Here is a 21,487-nt window from a genome sequence, read left to right on the forward strand (position 1 = left end):
ATTTAATCTCATGCATAATTCGATGGAAAAAATCTTATAACCTTGGATATGATTCCTATAATGAAAATGCCCTAAGAGTAATTGACACTCATGAACTCAAGCCAAACCATGAATCTTATTCATCACAAACCTATTAATTAGATTTTTTTTAACAAGTCTTCACTTGTTGCTTGTCCTATATGGCTTAAAACAGTTATCTTGAGCATGGTACAGTTGCAGTGAAAGATATTTTCCAAGTAATGGATTTGCAAAAGGTGAGGGGAATGATGATTCGATTTATACAAGGAATGATGATGGAGTTCAAGAAATCAATGAAGTTGAAATTTGGTATGAATGACAGAAAAAACAAAGTTCTTTCTCGATCTCAAAACAAGACAAAAAATTGATGGCATTTTTGTGTTCAAAAGATGTATATGATAGATCTTCTAGATATATTTGGAAATGAGCAATTCAAGATTTCTTCACAATTTGATGGTTTCTCAGAAGAAAATTAGACAAAAATGAAGATGGAAAGGGAGTTGACAAAACTTTACAAAATAGTTTGGAATTCAATGTATGCAACTTCAACATAAGCAAATATCAAGTTATGTCTAGTGGAGTAATAAAGTGACTTGATTCATGAAAAATAAGGAAATTCATTTAGAGACACTAAAGCGAATCTTACACTATCTCAATGGTGTTAGAAAAAATTCACACACATTAAAAGAATATGCAACATAATTTAATGTGATGTTTTTTATTAATGGAGAAAAGACTATTATAAAATCACTTACAAACCAAATATTAATAAACTAAACTAAATTAAATCTTAATTTAATCTAATCTTATCTAATATATATATATATATTATCAAACTAAATCTTAGATACTTCAACTAATTAAAATAACAACTAACTTAAGTTTAATTCACCGTATAAAATACCCTATCACTTTGCTAAATAAAAATAACTCTTAATCTAAAACGTAATCTAAATATTATTAAAAAAAATTGATGATTATCCAATAAAAGGTACTTGTGAATTAAGATGGTTCCATTAGAAAAATATGGAAGAAAACATTTTACTGGTTATACATATAATGATTATGATTATGCTTATGATGTTCAAGATAGAAAAAGTACACCAGACTAAGTATTTATGATGAATAAGGTTGTTAGAGTTTTAAAAAGCAACTAGTATCAGTTTATCAACAACTGAAGCAAAATTTATATCAAAAAACTCAAATTACAGTATAATATTTGTTGATTCCTATGGGAAATCAATGCAAGTATTAACCTAGATTTTGAAGCTTAAGAATTAATAGTACATGTTAGTGATCATCTTATTTACTGAATGTGAACTTGGCACCGAAGAGAAGACCTGTACATTACATACAACATGGCATGATAATACATCAGTGTATGTAAGCATCTCCTTAGCTCACCATGAGCCACATTCCAACCATTATATTGGGAATTGATAATGTGCTCATTTAAATGAATTAAAAACAAATCCATACAAGTACATATTAACAAAATTTCAGTGCCTGAGGCATATGCTTCAGCGCAACTCGTCATATAGATAACGAATGTACATTTACAGACACATTTGGTAAGTCATGATTCTACAGTTTTACTTGGTCATCAATGAGGCTATAGTTGGCCCAATTTGTCCTGCATGAAACCAAGAAACCATTTTAAACCACAGCTTCAGAACATGAAATAAACAAATAACATAATAAAGAAACCATTGCCTTTTTTGTGAAAGGAATTTATAAAGATCTAAGTTATGCCAAATTATTTTATTATTAAATACGAAGAATGCTAGGAAGTGAAATAGCATTACATAACTATCAGACCTTAACCCACCAAATATGCACAACTACACCAAGAATAACCCCGTGTGGAAAATAAACTAGAGATAGTGTCAAAAATTATGGGGGAGTAGTCCTCACCTTAAAACCCAATTTTGTAAAACTAAGTTAAACTAAACCCATTTTATAAGATGATATCAAATTCCATCCCAGATCCGTTAAAAGGGTCACTCATCATGTTATACACATTCATTTCAAAATCAATAATGTTAGAATGACGAGGTGTAAGATAAACCCCGAGTCCCACACTGCCAGAGATAGTATAAACAATAAAGTACGAGTGAGAACAGTCCCCGCTTTAATAACCAAATTTGTATGGTTGGGTTTAAACTGATTTTCTAAGATAATCAATAGGGATAAAAGAAAACCATTAGTGTGACCCCACACTCTGTTAGTAAACAACCACAAGACCTGTGAAATAAATAGTTCCTAAAAAAACAACCTGAAGCATCTGCATTAATTTTGGATGCTGCTCCAAAAGTTGGCAAAGTTTGTCCCGATCTCTCAATAAAGACTGCCATGTCAGAGGAGTAAAATGATAAGATTTAAAACAGTGCAAAATCAAATTGTACGTACGTTTGGTTAAAACAGAAATTAAGCATGTCATGTAGCCTCCTATTAATGCCATTACAATTGAAAGATACCTGGATTGCCTCCGGAGACTTAAAATACTCGTGTAATGACATTCCTGCATCTGCTTGCTGCTGTGATTGACCATCCCCAGGCTGTTGAGTGTATTCAACATGTGGCTGTGGCTGCAGCTGGTCGTGTGAAAACTGTTGCTGCTGGGTTTGGTAGTATGTCTGCATTGAAGGAACCTGAGACTGCTGCAGCATATTTATTTGATGCACTTGAACATTGCTTTGCACAGCCATCCCTTGCTCCAACTGCTGTAAAGCTTGAACAGGTGGCCTGAGCTGAGGTGGTTGTGGTGGACGTGTAAGCTGGGGTGGCTGCAAGGGCTGCAACTGAGTAACTGTGTGCATTGACTGATAGGAAGATGGAGGAACAGAGACATTTTGTAAGATATTTGGCTGGTTCTCAGTCTGTTGCTGATTGGGCACATTTCCAAACATAGTCAATGGCATGGAAGCTGGCCTACTAAACCCCATCGGGGGATTAGGGTATGATGACAATCTGGCTCCTGAAGATGCAATGGAGGCCTGGGAAAGTTCGGTGGTCCCCATACTTGTCTGATTATACATAGAAGGTTGGGAGCCAGAAGTTTTAATAGATGATAAATTATACTGACTAGATACGAAAGGAGGTGGGGTCGGAGGAAGGGGAGGAGCAACTCTATTAGGTCCCCCAGGAGAAGACACAGATGTCCTGGAGTATTTTGAATCTGGCATGGGAATAGAAGATGCTAATGCTGTTGAACCATTGTTGAAGGGAGATGGATAGTCCAATTGAACCTGCATTGAAAAATTATAAATGTCCTAAGCACTTATCCAGATGAAAAAGGAAGGCAAGAGAAAAAGATTCATACGAATGTAGCAGTAACCAAAAAAGGAGGAAATAACTAACAAGAACATGGAGGGAAAGTTTCTCACTTGGAATGCCACTGGGCGCTGTGTGCCTGCTTGAGAATTAACAAATGAAGTTGACTGACTAGGAACAGAATCGGTAGCATGAGATATTATTGGTGAGACTGTCGGTGGAGGTGGCATGGGTGGTAAGGGAGGTTGGTTGGGCAAGAACCTTTGGTCGTACAGTCCTTGAGAACCAGAAGCAATACCACCATGTTGAGGACTGTTCTTTAATAAGTAATTTTGGGAAACCATCCTTGAATCAGCTGGTAATTGCATAGACGAAGATGGATTATTATAAAGAGACATAGGAAATGAAGTATTTGATGCTGTAGAATCATATCTACCAGAAGGCTTAACTTGAACATTTTTCAAGTCATCAGCCTGCTCAACATACTTCCTGTCTGAAGAGACACTTGATTCACGAGTTAATGACATATCAGGACGTGAACCAGATATCTTCGAAGAAAATTCACTTTGGGCATTTTCATCGATGTTAGATCGCAATGGAGTACCCACCTGTGAAAATTGACCACTATCTACAACATCACTTCCTGTCTCTTCAACAATTGAATGAGGAGAACTTTGCTCAACAATAACTGGAGCTGGCTGCTGTAAGTTATCATCCAGCTGAGGGAATAGCAACTTGTCATCAGGGTCAGACTCCTCTCCATCAAAAACTATATCAATTCCTTGAAGATCATCATCAAGATCCGTTTTCAATTGCTTAGATTTGTTTAACTTCTCCATATCTGAAGGTTTCACAGGAGAAGCATTTTTAAGGTGTCCCACAGCCTCTCCCACAACAGTTGCTGAAGGGTTCTGCCGCTCCCTCTGTCTTGCCATAAATTCATCAACATGAATGGATGGAGGTCTCCCACCAGTAGATCCTGCTCGTGGAACTGATATTACATTAGTAACCCCTTCAACAATTCTCTCTCTTGCAACATAATCATCCACATGCATAGATGGTGGTCTGCTGGTATTTGGTTTGCGATGTCGGAAAGCATCCCTTCGTGTAGTACCAGAAGAAACAGTAGACTGTGCTGCACCCCGTGAAAAAGCATTTTGTGAGGAGATATCACCCTGAAAATTTTCTCCTCTAGCTCGCCTAACCGGACCATCCATTGATGGAAGCTTCCTCTTGGCAGCAAGATTTGTCTGCGTCAATCTATCCGGTAATATTTCTGGACATTCCCAGAGGAATTTGTCCCCAAGCCCTCCAGCATAAAGATGATCATCAATCTTTTCAACACTGTTTTCAAGCAACTGATGCGTATTTGAAAAACCTAGAACTTCATATTGAGGTAAAACAGCATCCTCAAACTTCATGGAACCAGCAGGACTTTCCAATATTAATGACAATGACTTAACAGACTCGGAAACCTTACATAAAAAATGAGCAGCAGAAGTTACAGAGTAATACGGGTAAAAAATACTAAAGAAAGAGGCTATATTCAAATGGCTATAAACCTGATGCAATGGGATTTGTGAGTAAGCGGTAACCAAACAGTCATCCATAGCAGCTTTGGAACTTAACAGAGCACTTAATTGTAGTATGTAATTTATATTTTCCTCAGGAAAGCCGACTGATGTTGTCGTATCATCCAAAATCCCAAAGAGGTACTTCAACGCAACCACTCTGTCGGAATTCAAACTAACCAACAAAAGAAACTGTAAGTTATCCTGCCATAGGATCAAAAATAATAACAGCAAGACAAAGTACGCAGAAATTTCCATATACATCAATCAAACCCTCCTTTTCAATGCTCTAAGAAACTTAGGATATCAACGTATAAAATCAAGATTTCAGATATCTACTTGATGTAATATAATCTGTTTGTTGCACTTCTTCACGTATATAGATAATATAAAGTCGAAATTTCAAATTGTTGTTTCTCCTTAAGAACGTATGAAAATAACCTACAAAAAGATTTTTTTCACTAAAATTGAAACAATATTGATACAACCAACAATTGAATAGTCTAAATTAGTTACGTTGAGAACTAATGCAGTAAGTATATAGTAATTCGTATATTTCAAAAGCATGACTCTGACCAAATATTAAAGTAATATCTTTCACTATCCTTTAGGATTATACATAGTTATCAATCCCAAATAATTGTACATAGTACCAATCCCTGAAAACATTAAATGACCACTTCACTGAGTTTTGAAATGGACTAAATAGTTTACTATACACAAAAATAAAATAAGACAAACAGTAAAAAGATAACTACTAAAAGCGAGAAAAGAACGAGAGCAGAAAATTGAGGCATGCAAGGCATGAAACTGAAAAAAAAAAAGCAAGCACGGCTGGTGAACCCAAGGGCCTGGCCAGACTTTGGTGAGAAGTGGGCCCAATCCAATCAAAAAGCTGAAAAGTATGTGAGACGGTGCCTAATAGATACGGAAGTGATGATTGGTCAAAAATTGACCATTATAATTTAACCAAGAGTCATGTTGGACAATCCCGTGATTCAAAGTCATGTCAAAAATAGCTTAACATGTGAAACGTGTCATTCTATTTTAAGGTTTTAAACTTTAAATTTCAAGTTATTGTTTATGTCTTATATTTTTCTTCCTTGGATATATTTTAGAATATTTTATCTAGATAGTAAAATAAAAAGTTAATAAGTATTACAGAACATTTAATTACATATTAAGTTAAAAAAAAAACATTTATATATACATACATACTTTGATAAAGGAATTGTTTCATAATATGAGCTTTTCCAGTTTACATGAATAACAAAAACCAAACATAGATATAGAGGCATGCACACAAAATTTATGCTAAAGAACAATGATAATAATAAACTGGTTGTAAATAAAATATGATAATATTAATATTACTTTATGTAATTCATAATAATAATAATAATAATAATAAATAACAATAATAATAATTATTATTATTATAAAATATATGGGCAGTAAAAAGATATTTTATTAATATTTTTAATAATTCCATATTTTTATTGACTACAGTAATTATTAGTTATTGTATAATAATATAAAATATAGATATAACTTTATCACAGCATAATTAATAATAGTAACACTAATCGTGTGTGTGTGTGTGTGAAATTAAAATATAACATAACATAACATAATATAATATAATATACAATTAATTATTTTGTTTTTGTATATATAATATTCTCCCGTCAGTTTTAATAAAAAATTATTTATTGCATAAGCAACGATTTCTTCCGTGAATCCTCACCACAAAAATTGTCTTAAATCTAAAAGCAAAGCAATTACATGGAGATCTGAGTACACGACTATGACTAAATGATTTTTTTTTTTGAAAACATGTTATCATAAGCACATGTGCAGGTTATTCAGCAGCAGTAATCCAGATATAAAATACGAAAACTTACCTATTACCATTCATGCAAAACTGTATGGACCCAACAGATAACGCATAGACAGCCTCAATTGCATAAGTTGACAAACCCTCCTTTGTATCATCCATAGATTTCAACAACTTCATCCAACAGCTGAGTAAAGGGGGGCATTTTCTCCATTCAGCTACACTGGAGACACTATAATTCATATTCCTATCACCTTTCTGAGGATCGAGTTCATAAGAAAGAGAGTGGATACCCAAATGAGTAGTTCCAAATGCCATTTGGCCTTCACCACAAGATGCTAATTCTTTGAAAGCTGTAAGACAAGCCAGTAACTCTTTTCCAACAGGCAGGACCTTGAAACAACAGAATTCTTAGTTTACAACTATACAGTGACTAGTAAGACAACTGAATTTTGGCACCCCTTTTCCCAAGGACAAGTAAAGACAAATCATTATCAACAAAAAATCTAATTAGATCTACAAGTACATACAGAAAGTATTGAGAGTCACCTGACAACCCTTCAAAATATATCGTAAAATTAGGGCACAATCTTCATCACTCATTTTTTCAAAATTTTTACTGCCAGAACACCAAAAAAATCATCACTGAGTTGTAAAACTTGAATAAAACATAATATTTACAGGAATGTAAACTGCTCACAAGTCATGTCTTTGAGGGTAATGTTCAGAAGTTTCAGAATGAAAAAGGAGCATGATAAACTTGAATATTGGGAGACACCAATTATAAATATTAAAGCTGCATCTTGCAGAACTTCTATCCGGAGTCTGCTTTCCATCATCAATAATAACAAAACATCTATCCAGTAGTTTAGTTAGGATCTGAAGAGTGCCCTCCCTCAACAATAGGGCCTGACAGAGAGAAAGTGTACCAGCTTTAAAACTGCATCGGTAATTATAATCATATCAAAAGTAAGAGACAAGAACAAATGGAAAAGCAGATAAATCACCTTTCCAAGTGGATGCTCCAACAGGCTTACAAGAAAATCAAGAAGCCTCAAAATCTAAAAATAAAGAAACAAAATTCCTCAAAATGTCAAAGTAAAAAGAAAGAAATACAAGATACAAATTTTAGGGGCAGAAAGGAATCTTACCTTGTATGCATCTGTATCTGATGGAGATGATGATTCCGAAACATGATGAATAATTGAGGACAACACTGGTTTTATAAGCATGGATGCATACTTAGGATTTTGGCAGGAGATTCGAATAACGAAAACCCGCAGAAGATCTTGAATGACCCCTAATGCCTGCCAAAAAATGAGAGCAACAAAAAATCATTCACGCAAGCTCCACCAATGATGCCTACTCTGTATTAGAAATTTGGAAGTTCATATTTAGGAATAAACTACATACAGAAATTGCATAATGTTCTATAATCTCAGCAATTTTGTCAAGATGTGGCCCCAGCTGACCAACCAGTTTCTCAAGGTGTCCAGATTCCAAATACCAGTTGACATGTCTCTCCTTCTGAGGCCCTAATATGGTTCCAATACCCAACATTCTTCGTGCAGTTAACAACGGCATTCCACTAGTCCAAAGCCATATATCTTCTTCAGGAAATAAATCACTCTTGAAATAGAAAACAAGACCAGAGGAGTTAATCATACAAACAGTCCAGTAATCTTATTGTACACAGCCTAAAAATAAAAACATAAATTTAAGAATGGAAAAGCACCAAGCAATGTATAGTTTTGATGAAAACCATCAACAACACAACCTTGCATAGTAAAACTTCAAATGGAATGGACATACCAAAAGATAGAGTAAACTGCAAGTTTCTTTTGGACCTAGAGTCAACAGTGAAGAACTCTGAACACTGGCAAGAAGGGTGTTAAAAAGACCTGGACTCCATCCATGCACTGGCCAGAAAGCAAGTGCTGATGCAATAAGATGACAGACAGCTCCATAACCAACAGCATAATCAGGATATGGAGATACTAAATCTGCTGCACATGCAGCTAGCTTGGGGCTACAATTACCAGGATTTGATCAGTGTAAAGAAGTAAGATTCTCTAACAAGATGCAAAGCAAAAGGAACTAAGAGATACCTTATTTCCCTGTGCAATCGTAAAAGAGCATTCATTAATTTTGTATTTCTGTGTTGCTCCTTTGCTTCCTAAAATGCAATCAAAACAATCTTAGTTTTTTACCTTGTGTTGCAGAAGGTACTGTACCTCTAATAGAAGAATTTCAGTCTTTTACCAAAAAGAAATTGAAGATAAAAGAAGGGTAAATATAACACAAATAGCCAGAAAAGAAACCTAAGCTAAAGATAACACAAATAATATAACACTTAAGTCCTATGGATACTCCTCAAATAGCATCATACGTGCTCATTAGTTAAAAACCATAAGATGTTAAAATGTAAATTCATCAGTGCTATCGATATAGATAACAGAAAATATTGGTGACCCAAAAAAAAATCATTTATGAAAAATATTGAAAGTAATTACTGGTAATGCAGAACCATTGCAGACAAAAAAGAAAATCAACACATGCATATAGTTAATTTACAACTTCAGAAATAAATTGTAATACTAAAATTATCAAAAGAAAACCAAATAAGTAATAATAACATAACCACAAACTCAAATAACAATAAAACCAAATTAAAACACCACCAAATTCATGTTATAGACCTAAAATAACAACTAAATATAAGATAATGTCCGAAATTTCTAATTATATAATGGATGTTCTTGAACTAACATGTTCAGATGCCGTTCAAGTTGCTGTAAAATAGGTGACCAAACGTTTCAGATATTCAGAGAATAATTATTGAGAAGAAAAAAAGAATTTAGGGAGGGTCGGAGGCACTGAACAAAGAGGAAATATAAAGAAAAATGAAAATAAAAGAGCACTTGCAGTGGAACTAGAGGTGCTGCAGCAGCAGGAGGACGACAGCAGGAAGGCAGTGATGTGACAGCACCAGTGTTGTATTGGGACAGCTGCACTGGAAACAGAGCAGGATGCATAGGCATGGAGTGTGTGAACCATAGGAGCTGCAGGTGGGGTGCTTAAGGATGGGGTGGGCTGTGTTAAGTTTATTTTCTGATGTAGATGTTTGGGTTTGGGTGGGGTTGTTTACCCCAAACCCTCTGCTTTAAAAAGAAAGGCTATTGGGCTGACCCAACATGCATTACTCCGAACATAGAAATATAAGAGAAAAAAATTAAGGCTCCAAGCGCCTTGGGTCAGATCCCATTGACCCAAGGCTTCTTCTTTATTTATGCAGATGATGGCCTCGTTGTTCAAGATTTCCCCCATTGCCACACCCAATTGCACTTTGGATGCAAGGGGCCACTATGAGCCGCCATGAAAAACCTGATTTGTCACCACCATGTTGTTGCAGCCAACAGAAAGTTGGCCACCAAAACCGTGGCTATTTTTCAAAAACACTGATTCTTTAAGGAACAATATATTTCTTGAGTATTGATAACGATTCAAAAAGATTAACTAATTACCACAATCTGAAGTTAAAATCTATAGGCTAGACAGCAACAATGGGTAAAAAGAAATCTTAGACAGAAGGAGTAAAAGAATGTATCTAAATCTCCATCTAGTTCCTTGGACATAATCCACTATCTTCGGCAAAGAGTCATCTGGGCGTGAGTTAATTCTGCCATCACATCTTCCTTCAACCCATTCAAGACCTCATGCATATTTGCTTTAACCCAGTACCATTTCATACAGGTTTTGCATCGCCTAGGACTGGAACCTCCAATCACAGCATCAAAAAAATCAGTCCAGGATAGGTTTTGTAAGTAATCCTCCCACCATTGGAATGGCATTGACAAAACCAGTCCAAGGATGTACACTAGTTAATGTGGGATCTCATAAAGAAACCATAGTAGCACTAAACTTCTAGCAAATCAATAGCCTCCATGCCACACCCTTCCCCAATCAGTCACTCTTTTGAGTTCAAAATATAATTGAACCTAATTGACCCATTCATCCAACCATAAGCATCATCTCTAAGGAATAGGGTAATCTCCCAATTCCTGAATCATACTTCAACCCATCCAGTTCTTGCTCCTCCTTTCACCATTTCCAACATTTCTAGCACCTTTAATGTTGTTTCCACCCAAAAGATTCACCAGGTTCTTCTGCTCTTTACATGTTGAAGTTGACCCTTAAGGTAGATCTTCCAGTTTCTTTATCCTCGTTAGTCAATCTTTAAGTTGAAACTTCATCCCTCCCTGTTTCCTGCCAATCACCTCTCCATTACTTATCCAAGATTCAAAGCCTCTCTCCAAGAACTCTAAAGTAGCCTCTAATTACCAATTTCAAACTAACTATCCCAACTAAGCACCTGTTTGGTTTTTGAAGCAATATAGCCTAACATACATTTGAACAAGCACACAAAAATATTGCTATCACGTTTTATGTGCCTCATAGCATTTGCAACAAATCCCACATGAGTAACAAATCACCCATACTCAGTATATATTACATCATTTAAAAAAGGCTTAGTTAAGTTTTAAATTCTTGATAAATTGGGGAACTTTTAATTAAGTCCCTATTAAATTTTTATGGCCTATTGGGTTTTCAACAAAATTAGATTTTCAATTGGGTTTCTACTGTTTAACTTTTCTGTCAAGTGGGTCATGTGAGTTTTATCTTATACATCACCTTGAGTTAGGAGACTGCGGAACAAGGGTGGTGGTGTTGGAGTTGTGCATAAAGGTCGTGTAGGACATCTGATAGAAAGTTTTGGATCACAGAAACAACATCGTATAGGGGAGATAATGGTCCCATGAGGTAAACTTGCCAAACACTTTCACTTTTTGAGAACTGTAATGAGCTAATTTTTCTTATAGTCATACCAATGAAGTGAAAGTGTTTATTCTGAATGCTAAGGTGAATGCTAATGTGAAGCATGACAAGGTAGAAGAAAACACAGATTTTTTTTTATAAAGAACTAAGGAGGATTTTATTTGCAGCCAGAAAAGAGGAAAGAGTTGGTGGAGAATTATAAAATTATAAAATAACAAAATTATAATATTATAAAATAACATGTGATGACAACTAAGCAAGGTGACGGAACAAGATAACCGCCACCCATGTCACTCAGTTAATGGTCACAACATCCGGTTAACAATAAAAATTAAGTAGTGGGGACTCAATTGAAAAATATAATTCATTTGAGTACCTAATAGACCATACAAATTTAATAAGAACTCAATTGAAAATTTTCAAATCTATCATGGACTTGAAACTTAAGCCTTTAAAAGGGGTTTTCATGGCAACCAAAGAAACCCAAAACTTAATTAAGCCTTTAAAATGGGTTTCATGGCAACCAAAGAAACCCAATCACATATGTTTAAAATTGAGTTAGGCTTGTCACATTTTAATATGGTATTGAAGTCTATACCCAATATGAACATTGAACCACACATATATGTCCAGTCCAAGGCATGAGAGAAGAGTTAATGTTCCACAAAAGCTAGTCTTATCTCAACCTCACCAACAGGTTTGTAAGATGAGAATTACATCCCTCTTATATAGTATAATTCAGCTTTATTCCTAGTCGATTTGAGGTTTCTAACACACCCACACGTGTCGAGGAATGAACATCACAAGTGTGAGATTAGATAACTATGAATGGTCTAACAAGAGCCCGATAACGGTGGTATAATGGCCCCAAAGAACTAGACTGATAGGCTTTGATACCATTTCAAATTTTGAGAGAACAATATATCTCTTCTATATTTCAATAATTAAGCCATTGGACCAGTAAATACGTGTGCCTGCTGGTTACTTTAGGAAATATAGAGAGATAATTTTAAGGAAACAAATCCATGTAACTATGGGATTGTTTTTAAATACATAATTCTAGTATTAAAAGCAAGATACACCTATAATAAAGAATAAAATTATGGCATGGATAAGACACAAAAAAAATCCTAACACACATAATGAACAACACAGTTTTGACATTAGAAAGTAAGTTTAAATCTAACTCATCTTCACTAAATTGGCTTGTAAGGTGACTATTGCACCCCACTTATGTATTATAATCCGGTCTTATTTGTAGTTGATGTGGGATCTTCAACAGCTAGCTTTTAAAGTTATGTTATGCTCAATATTTTTCTAATAGAGACTTCAAATTAAATTTCACAGAAACTTCAATTAAAGGAAAAATTAAAAGCAAACCAACTGAAGTAATAAAGACTCCTTTATTAACTGGTTTCCATAGTTATCTAGAACACATAATAGCGTGGCACATCTCCATAATAGGAAAGGCCAAAGATCCTTTGCTCAATGATAGACATCATATCATGCTTCATCAAGTGGGCCTCAGTTAGTGGCCGTCAGATGCAAGGGTGACTTTTTTAGCTCAGACATAATGTAAACCCAAACAAAACTACAAATGTACAAATTTTTAAGGTTTGAGATGTAATTACCAATCAAAATGTAATAATCAATTCCAACTCTATAAACTGTTCAAACTCTTTATAAACTATTTTTTTTGTTAGTAGGATATGTGCTCACATTTCAGATGTAGATTGTTCCGAAATTCCAATATAATCAAACCATCACATAAAAACACCAATATTCTATTAAGGACAGACCTGTAATTTCTGCAGTAATGTAATAAGTAGCACCAGTGATGGAACCAAGAGATCAACTATGTTCAGCTCACGATTACGTTCTAGGAGTAAATCTGAAGTAGTATTGCATTCTGTACCCTCGTCTACAAGATAATCTGTTCAAAGATATGGAACATTACATTTTGCAAACCTATAGAGAAGTAACTAATCTAATTGCATAAATTTAGTAGCCTACCCTAACCAGATACCAGAATTAACAATTAAATGTATGATTATGAAAAAATTTAAGACAATATAACATGTCTGTCAAACAGCAATTTTCTTGAAAAGTGTTTGTAGCATTAACTAACTAATCTGATACATAATGCATATCAAATATTATGAAGAGAAGGCAACCTATTCTAAATTTGTAATGAACTTACCATAATTGTTCGTGGACCTCTCAAGCATGAATCTGCAGTTCACCAAAATGGCATAAATAACTATTACAGCACCTTCATCATAGAGTGTCGCAGCAACAATCTGCATTGGTTAAAAGTGTCATAAGAAAGGACATAATTTTAAATGGAATTATTCTAAATAGATTATTACATACTGGGTTCTCAGAAATAAAAGACAAAATCCTTATTGCTGTTGTCAACTGTGCCAAAGAAGAATCACGAAGAGTGACACCATCAAAGGACTTTTCAGATATAAATTTTCCAAGATTCTCCATAACATTAATATCAGAGCCACTAGAAGGGTCTCCAACAACATTTTCCACATCGGTCAGATCTGAAACTAAGATGCTAGTCGAAGTTAATTGGGCATCCCCTCCTGAAGCCAATACAGCAGCATAACGCAGGAGACCAATTCCCCCATGTTTGTGGTATACTACGCCAGCATCAATCCATTCCAACAACCGCGAGGGAGCATCTTTTCTATTGGACCCTGGAGAAGAGAAATGCAAAGCCCTATGTAGTTCCATGGCATGTCCAATCCATGAACCCAAAGAAGAAGATGTGGAATCTGTAACAATGGCTTCAATGATCTCAGCAACTGAGTGAAATATTGTAAGATTTACCGCTGAAGATCCTGAATACAGTAGAGTTAGAACTAGCAGTTTAGACCACTAAAGAAGAAATCATGTCAATACCATGTCTGTGTATAAGAAAGAGATAGAGTGACTTGAGTACCACTGTTTTTCCCAAGAGATTCAGATTCCTTGAATGAACACAGTGCTTCAATTAAGATGGAAACAGCCTACAGAAAAGAAAATAATCATACTATAAAAGAGCGACAAATAAGCAATTTATTACGTACTAAAATGTCTAATACCACAAATAATAACTCCATTCTGGAACCCAAACTACCTTTGTAGCATTTACATCTAATTTCTGTAACTGCAGATTAGCACTGAATTTATTATGGACAAAAGAATGAAATTTCACAATACGCTAGGAGGCATTTGTAAGAGTTTCCATAGATATTATGTGGGTTTCTACCCTTATAAGCACCTTTTAGCTTATTTAAATAAGCTTCTTGGCACACAAATTATTTCTAACTTCTTTAATTGGTTTTACGGTCAAATTTGAGATAATCTCTAATGTGATAAGAGCTACCCTAGTGCTTAATAAAGTTGTTCACTCAAACTCCTCAGACATTGAAGAGTTCTGCCGGGAAAATTCACAGCTAACATATATGAGCATATTACTTAATAATAATCCAGCCACCCAAGTGAGTAAAAGCCAACAGACAATACAAACAAATACAATCATATAGCATAAGCCTCCTTATGCAGTATTATTGAAGCTAATATTTCAGTGCATACCTCAGGAAAATTTCCCAAAGCTAATAATGCCTGGCGCCCACAATCAGATCTACAAATCATCCGCAAGTTTAATTTAGAACTTAAACTGTATAAGAATATTTAAGATTCAATTCAAATAAGGCAATTGGCACCGTAAAAGCATAGAGAGTTCCCAGACAATCCATAGGAACTCTTCTGACTGTGGATTCGATGAAAGCAGACTGTCAGTGACATTGGCCTAGGCAATCACAGAAATCATCTCAATTAGATACAAACCAAAAACAAAGTTAAAACTCCAGGGAAAAACCAGCAGAAAGAGCAGTAACAAAGCAAAACAGTGGGCGTGAAATTATATTTTTGTTGCACAACTAACCATTTTTAAATGCATCTCAATTATCATCCCTATCTCCAGTGGACTACAAAAGAAACCCTTTGAAATCAAAATGGAAGCATATTGAAGAGGAATACAATTTTCCTTATTGCCTCGGTGACCACCCCTAAGAGCAAGGATTAATGTACTCGAAAGTTCAGCATCCTGCAAAAGGAATATCAAGCCTACAACGGTAGAGAGTTAATCAAATTACTTGACATCTCACCTGCATAATAATTGATGAAACTGATGAGAGTGTTATTTGTAACCAACCTGAACGACTAAAAAGGAAAGACAGGATCACAGCCTCAACTGATGATGTGACATCCATGAAGAGTCCCAAGGCATGGCCCCTCTCCGAGCGCAAAAAAGATGATGACAACAATGCGGTTGATAATGAAAGAAAACCCTTCTCCTGCAAAATGAAAATAGTCTCCAGCTCTCACATTCCAATACCATCTCCTTTATTAATTTACAGATACAGAAAAAATTACAGATTTTACTTGAGGCAGACACATGATGTTTAAGTTAGACAAGATGCATCTCAAACAACAGCAGGCAACATTTCTGAAAAAAAAAAAAAAAAAACATTGACAAAACGGTATACCTTCAAAAGCCCCAATAAATGTGAATCAATATCACAATCTGAAAAGCAACAACTTGAAGAGCTTATCAAGCTGGAAGTTGTTTTATATGACAACAATCCATCTGTTTGACCAGTAATCAGTGATCTGCTTGCACAAGCTATGGGAGAAGGATCTTCAATTGGACCACGCGAATTTATCAATTTCTGCATTAGTACTTGTTAACAAACATTAACAATAAACTTTTTTAAAGTTAAAATTGAAAAAAACAAGTAAAAAAAAAACATAGTGGGGAAATATAAAATAGAATTCTGCATATTACTACTTTATAATACTGCTAAGCCATAATTGATCAAATTAAAACTGACCAGGAGCTTTCTGAGCAAAATTTCAGCTGAGCTGAGCATATTCAGTGTGACATCTGTAATCCTGCCAACAGTACTGACATTTTCCAGCACAGAAAGAACTGCTGACTGGCAAAAATTAAATTATTACAAGATAAAGATGGAGTTTAGAAATGCAAAGAAACATTTATATCAAGCACAATCATTGGAAAAAAAATACCTCATATCTAGAAGCAATTTCATAAAATCGTAAGCGATGAAGCAAATAGGTTGCAAGAGAAGCAACATCGTGACGAGGTTTTGACAATATCAGCTTCACCAAATGGCTGTAACCTTCACTGATACCAGAGGGAATACTTTCATCTTCCCGAGGCCACCAACCTAAAAAGGCTTCACATCCCACAGAATACCTAGTAGCCCGCTCTATAACACCAAGAAGCAGTAGCATGATAGTAGTAGAATTTTGCCCATCCTTGGAAAAGAACATCCTCAGGTGCTCCATTCCCCCACCACTAACAAACTGAAAACAACTCTCTCTAGCAGAACATAGCAAATAAGACATGCTCAATCCTAATAAGGCATGCTCCTTCTGCAATTAAGCAAGCAGATACATTAGCGAGGGGGGGAAGATGAACAGAAAACACACGCAAATAAGCAATATAGGGAGAAATGCAATTTGATTCTAACTTTCTCAACTAATAGGAAGATGCTAGTAGAAGAATTGACAAAAAAACAATTTATTACCTGGGAAAGGCAGTTATCCCCTATACATGAAGAGTGTATTTGGAAATGAAAGTACCGGTTAAACATATCCACTAACATTTTGGAATCCAACATTTCAGCTTCCATTTCAAGATAATTGCCCTCTGATGAACACTCAGAAGATTCACTCCTAGATTTCTTATGAAGAACCTTATAAACCTCAAGAAGCTCTTTTCTTGCCTCATTAATAGCACTGTGCAGCTCTTCCAAATTCTCAGACCCCTTCCACATCTGATATCTCCCACTGATTGATTCACATATGTCACTGGAAATGTAAGAAGAAATTGCAGACACTACTGTATTTACAATTTTATGTCCAGCATCCCCAAGATCTGAAAACTCCAAAATTTTTAGCATCAACTGTAGAAAAATATTGACTTCAAGAGAAATATTTGTTGCAGGAACTGGAATAGACAACACGTTCAGAGAAGAACGTGAATCACGAATTGTAAAATTAGTAGAGTGTAATGCAGGCGGCAGGTCTTCAAGCTTCCCCTCAGTAGAATCAACAAGATCAGTCAATGCATTGTCATCAATATCAATGTTAAACTGACCCAGATCTTCTGCTGTGTTGCCATATATAACCAAACTCAGACTGCGATAGCTGCCCCTTACAACTAAATGACTTGTAACAACAGCCTGAGAAAGAGAAAGGAGTAAACACCAAAACGGTACAAATCTTTTGATAGAAATCTTTTTTTAAATAATCATTTTCTTAATCTCCCTTGGGACATTAGCAAAATAAGACAGTATTCCTTCAAAATAAACAACCAGAACACAACCTTAGGAAATAAGGTGAAATAACGAGGACAATGCATCCACCAAACATCTTTGGCAAATTAATAGTATACATTACTCTTGTAAAAACATATATGATAAGCAAACAAGATCATACCTATTCGGAATTTCAATAATATCCTTTTCACTAGTATCAGTCACCAAACAAATTATATTAGATCAAATCATGTGAAAAAATAATATTTACTTAACTATTCTATGATAAAAAGAAAAGAACTTAGAAACTAAGTTTGACATACAAATTACTTCTCATGAAATACATATTTTACATCTATTTGTTAAAAAAACAAAAGTTAAATAACTACACCATACAATTAGTAGATCAAACAGAAAATACAACAATATTAATACACCTTTGAACAAATCCAAACGGAATATAGAAGCAAATTAATATTAAAAACAGTTTGAGTAAAAAAAACCAGACACTTAATAATAGCCAGATTAGAAAATTATCTAAAATTTCATAAATACCTCTACTTCTAGTACATTTGATGAAGATTGTGAATAGAGAAAGGGCTGACAAAGTCTTCTAAACCTCGTCTCTCCCTCACAATGAACAAAAACCTCTATTGCAAATGATGGAGGTGAAGTCGCCCTGAAAATGTCACCAGCAATGAACTAAACTATTATAAAAACTTCAAAAGTCATCCAAAACCACAAATGCAAAGTGCATCGAGTAAACATGAACCCTAAGGCCCAATTAAACATGAGCAACATGGCAGAGTGCATCAAGTTAAAAACTTAATTCAGCACTTACTTTAAGCTTATCTATAAGTGCATATATCACAAGCTTACCATGAAGCTTACAGAAATAATCTAAAAAAAAAAAAACTTATTTTAATAACTTTCAGCAATTACCATGAAACCTATTGCAATAAGATTAAAAGAACTTATAACAAGGTCATAAGCCACTTTAATAAGGATAAATAAGTGGGTGCTTGGAAGACCATCTCACGTAATTTTTCACATTTAATGTGAAAAACTAGTGCAAATAGCTTCAAAAATTCATGTATCATTTGCACAATAAATGAGTTCAACACAACAAAACAGAGTATAAACTTCTAACCACAATCATAAATGCAAAATAATCCTAAGGACAAATGAAACATGAGCAACACCAAGCCAGAGTGCACTAAGTAAACAACTTAACTCAACTTCTTTTTAGCTTATCATAGACATGCTGATATCATAAGCTGATCATAAATGCAAAATAATCCTAAGGACGATATAAACATGAGCAACACCAACAAAGCCAGAGTGCATCCAGCAAACAACTTAATTCACCCCTTTTATTCAGCTTAACATGCATGCTTATACTATACGCTTCACCATGATGCTTACAGAAATAAACTAAGAAAAATAACTTATATTGATTTGTTCACAAATTACCATGACACCATCAGATCTATTGGAATAAGATTAAAAAAAAAAAAAAACTTACACCGAGGTCATGAGCCATTTCCATAGGAACAAATAACCAGGTGCTCTGAAGCCCATCCCACTAAATTTTCACGTTTAATGTGAATGCTAGTACAAATAGATTTAAAAATTCATGTATCATACACACGAAAAATGAGTTGGACACCATAAAACATAAACTTCCAACCAAAAACAGAAGCAAAACAATCCTGAGGATAAATTAAACATGAGCAACACCAAGCCAGAGTGTACCCAATAAACAACTTAATTCAGCACTTACATTCAGCTTATCACGCGTGTGCGTGCTTATTCCATAAGCTTAACCATGAAGCTTACAGAAATAAAAAAAATATATATATATTTTAATCCTTTCACCAATCACCACTATCACAAAAAGATTAAAAAAATCTGATAAGGTACAAGCCTTTTTCATTAGCACAAGTAAGTAGGCGCTTGTGAAGCCAATCCCACGTAATTTTCACAATTAATGTGAAAAGTAGTACAGATAGCTTTAAAAGTAATGTATCATACATTAAAAAAAAAAATGGGTTGGACACGCAACTAAACAGCATAAAATTACTACAAACTCTTCCAACCAATTCCGAAGGATATAAAGTGTTCTTCTACATTACATTACACAATGTGGTCATCTAAAGCAAGCAAGAACAACCACAAACTACATCACACTTTGAAACAAGAAAACAATCCAACTCTCAATACCACCAAGCAAGAAAGTATCCCCACTATTCAGTCCACCCTTCTATCACTCCAAACAAATTTCAAAAACCCAACACAAAAATAACATACCCAATGAGTGCCACTGCTTGAGCAACTGATGACGCACTCTGTTCAAGAAACTCACACGCGGTGATAACAATGGGCTCTGCGAAAATCACCTGCAAGAAAGGACTCTCAGTTACTACACCCAACCACAAGAAACCCACCAAACCCACTGAAACACATTCCAAACTTCACAGTCGCTAATACCACACAACTACGATGAGGAAGAGTAGCGAGTAGCCAACACCAACCACGCTCAAAGCTTACCCAAAAGAGTTCATTAAATTCCCACTCGGCAATGCGATTGAAAGAAAGAATCGCGTTGAGAGATAGAGAGAAGCGAAAGATGACGTTACCTCGTCGACGTACTCATCGAGGTGTGGATGAACGAAGGTTTGGGAGAAGAGTACACATGGCTCTGGTCGACCCATGAGAAAATTGAGATCAAGAAGAAAGACACATGAAAATTTAAATTCTAGGGTTTATGAAAGTGCCTCTCTCTCCTGGGTGGAACGCAGATTTGGTTTTATGGGTTCCGCGCTCGTGGCCGACCTCTGAAGACGAGAGAGAGTGGTGCTTAAGGAGAGAGGGAAAGGGAATTCTTAGTTTTTTATTTTCATTTTCATTTTCATTTTCATTTTCATTTTCGCGAGTTTGGGTGAATTACAAATAATGCTATTCTTCATCTTTTTCCTAAATCATTGGATGTCAAATCTAAACAATTAACCTTTAACTATGTTAAGCGTAGCTACATATCTATTCATTAATGAATAAAATTATTATATTTATAATTATTTTTTCAATTAAAATAAAATTTTACTATTTTTTAACTTTTTTATATACACTTTTTTATTATTTTTCTCTTCTAAACTTAAATAATTGTGTATAATGAAAAAAGAAATTGCCTACAGTAAAATTTATTTAGTTTGATAATTATTTTTATGGAAATTTTTATAATTTTATTCTAAATTTTGGTAACATTTTTAATTTAATAATTACTCTAATTTTTTTTGTTATCATAAAAAACCGGGCCCTTTTGCATTTTCCACGAGTTACTATGAGCAAATTTAGGAAAATTAAAAATTATTAGTTCTAAATTTTAAAATATGAAAATTTATATGTCAAGAAATAAATGCTTTTATTCATGTTTTTTTTTTTAATTCTTAAACAATCGTGTCTTTTTTTACATAAAAAAAGTTGTGAAACAAAACTAAAGTAAGAAAGAGTGCGAGAAAATAAGCGATCTAAGAAAATTTAGATTTACTGAAAAACCCTTATTCCAATAGAGTTGCTAACAAAAATTACGTATTGATTCATAAAAACTCTTA

The 21,487-nt window shown here is 34.6% G+C and overlaps 1 protein-coding gene across 2 annotated transcripts; it reads right to left on the reverse strand.

The window, feature by feature from the left end:
• Positions 1-1,339: 1,339 nt before the first annotated feature.
• EMB2016 (mRNA methyltransferase EMB2016) lies at positions 1,340-20,747 on the reverse strand. Of its 2 annotated transcripts, XM_028081456.2 has the most exons (28): positions 20,516-20,747; positions 20,187-20,275; positions 18,432-18,555; positions 17,145-17,801; positions 16,621-16,989; positions 16,425-16,529; positions 16,080-16,262; positions 15,746-15,887; positions 15,476-15,657; positions 15,255-15,340; positions 15,124-15,172; positions 14,489-14,555; positions 13,909-14,387; positions 13,736-13,835; positions 13,335-13,468; positions 8,808-8,875; positions 8,512-8,728; positions 8,113-8,328; positions 7,851-8,006; positions 7,707-7,760; positions 7,400-7,608; positions 7,249-7,318; positions 6,767-7,092; positions 4,854-5,037; positions 3,405-4,766; positions 2,496-3,266; positions 2,294-2,365; positions 1,340-1,651 (listed from the first exon to the last, which is right to left on the reverse strand). In XM_028081456.2, the coding sequence occupies exons 1-28, from the start codon at positions 20,588-20,590 to the stop codon at positions 1,631-1,633; spliced, it is 6,567 nt and encodes a 2,188-aa protein (XP_027937257.1). In that variant the 5' UTR covers positions 20,591-20,747; the 3' UTR covers positions 1,340-1,630. The 2 variants fall into 2 exon arrangements, with proteins under 2 accessions (XP_027937257.1, XP_085531755.1); XM_085675629.1 differs by lacking the exon at positions 1,340-1,651 and having other exon boundaries at positions 2,044-2,365.
• Positions 20,748-21,487: the final 740 nt, after the last annotated feature.

The sequence above is a fragment of the Vigna unguiculata genome, chromosome 7, assembly GCF_037176805.1.
Source record: "Vigna unguiculata cultivar grain cowpea cultivar isolate G323 ecotype 2 chromosome 7, ASM3717680v1, whole genome shotgun sequence".
Taxonomy (NCBI): Eukaryota; Viridiplantae; Streptophyta; class Magnoliopsida; order Fabales; family Fabaceae; genus Vigna; species Vigna unguiculata.

Excerpts from the sequence above, each read along its gene's own strand:
- EMB2016 (XM_085675629.1), bottom strand. The coding sequence starts at position 20,590 with ATGGGTCGACCAGAGCCATGTGTACTCTTCTCCCAAACCTTCGTTCAT. Across the intron at positions 15,341-15,475 it reads TTGAGATGCATTTAAAAATG|GCCAATGTCACTGACAGTCT; the intron begins GTTAGTTGTGCA and ends GTGATTGCCTAG. Across the intron at positions 7,609-7,706 it reads TGGAGCATCCACTTGGAAAG|GCCCTATTGTTGAGGGAGGG; the intron begins GTGATTTATCTG and ends TCTCTCTGTCAG.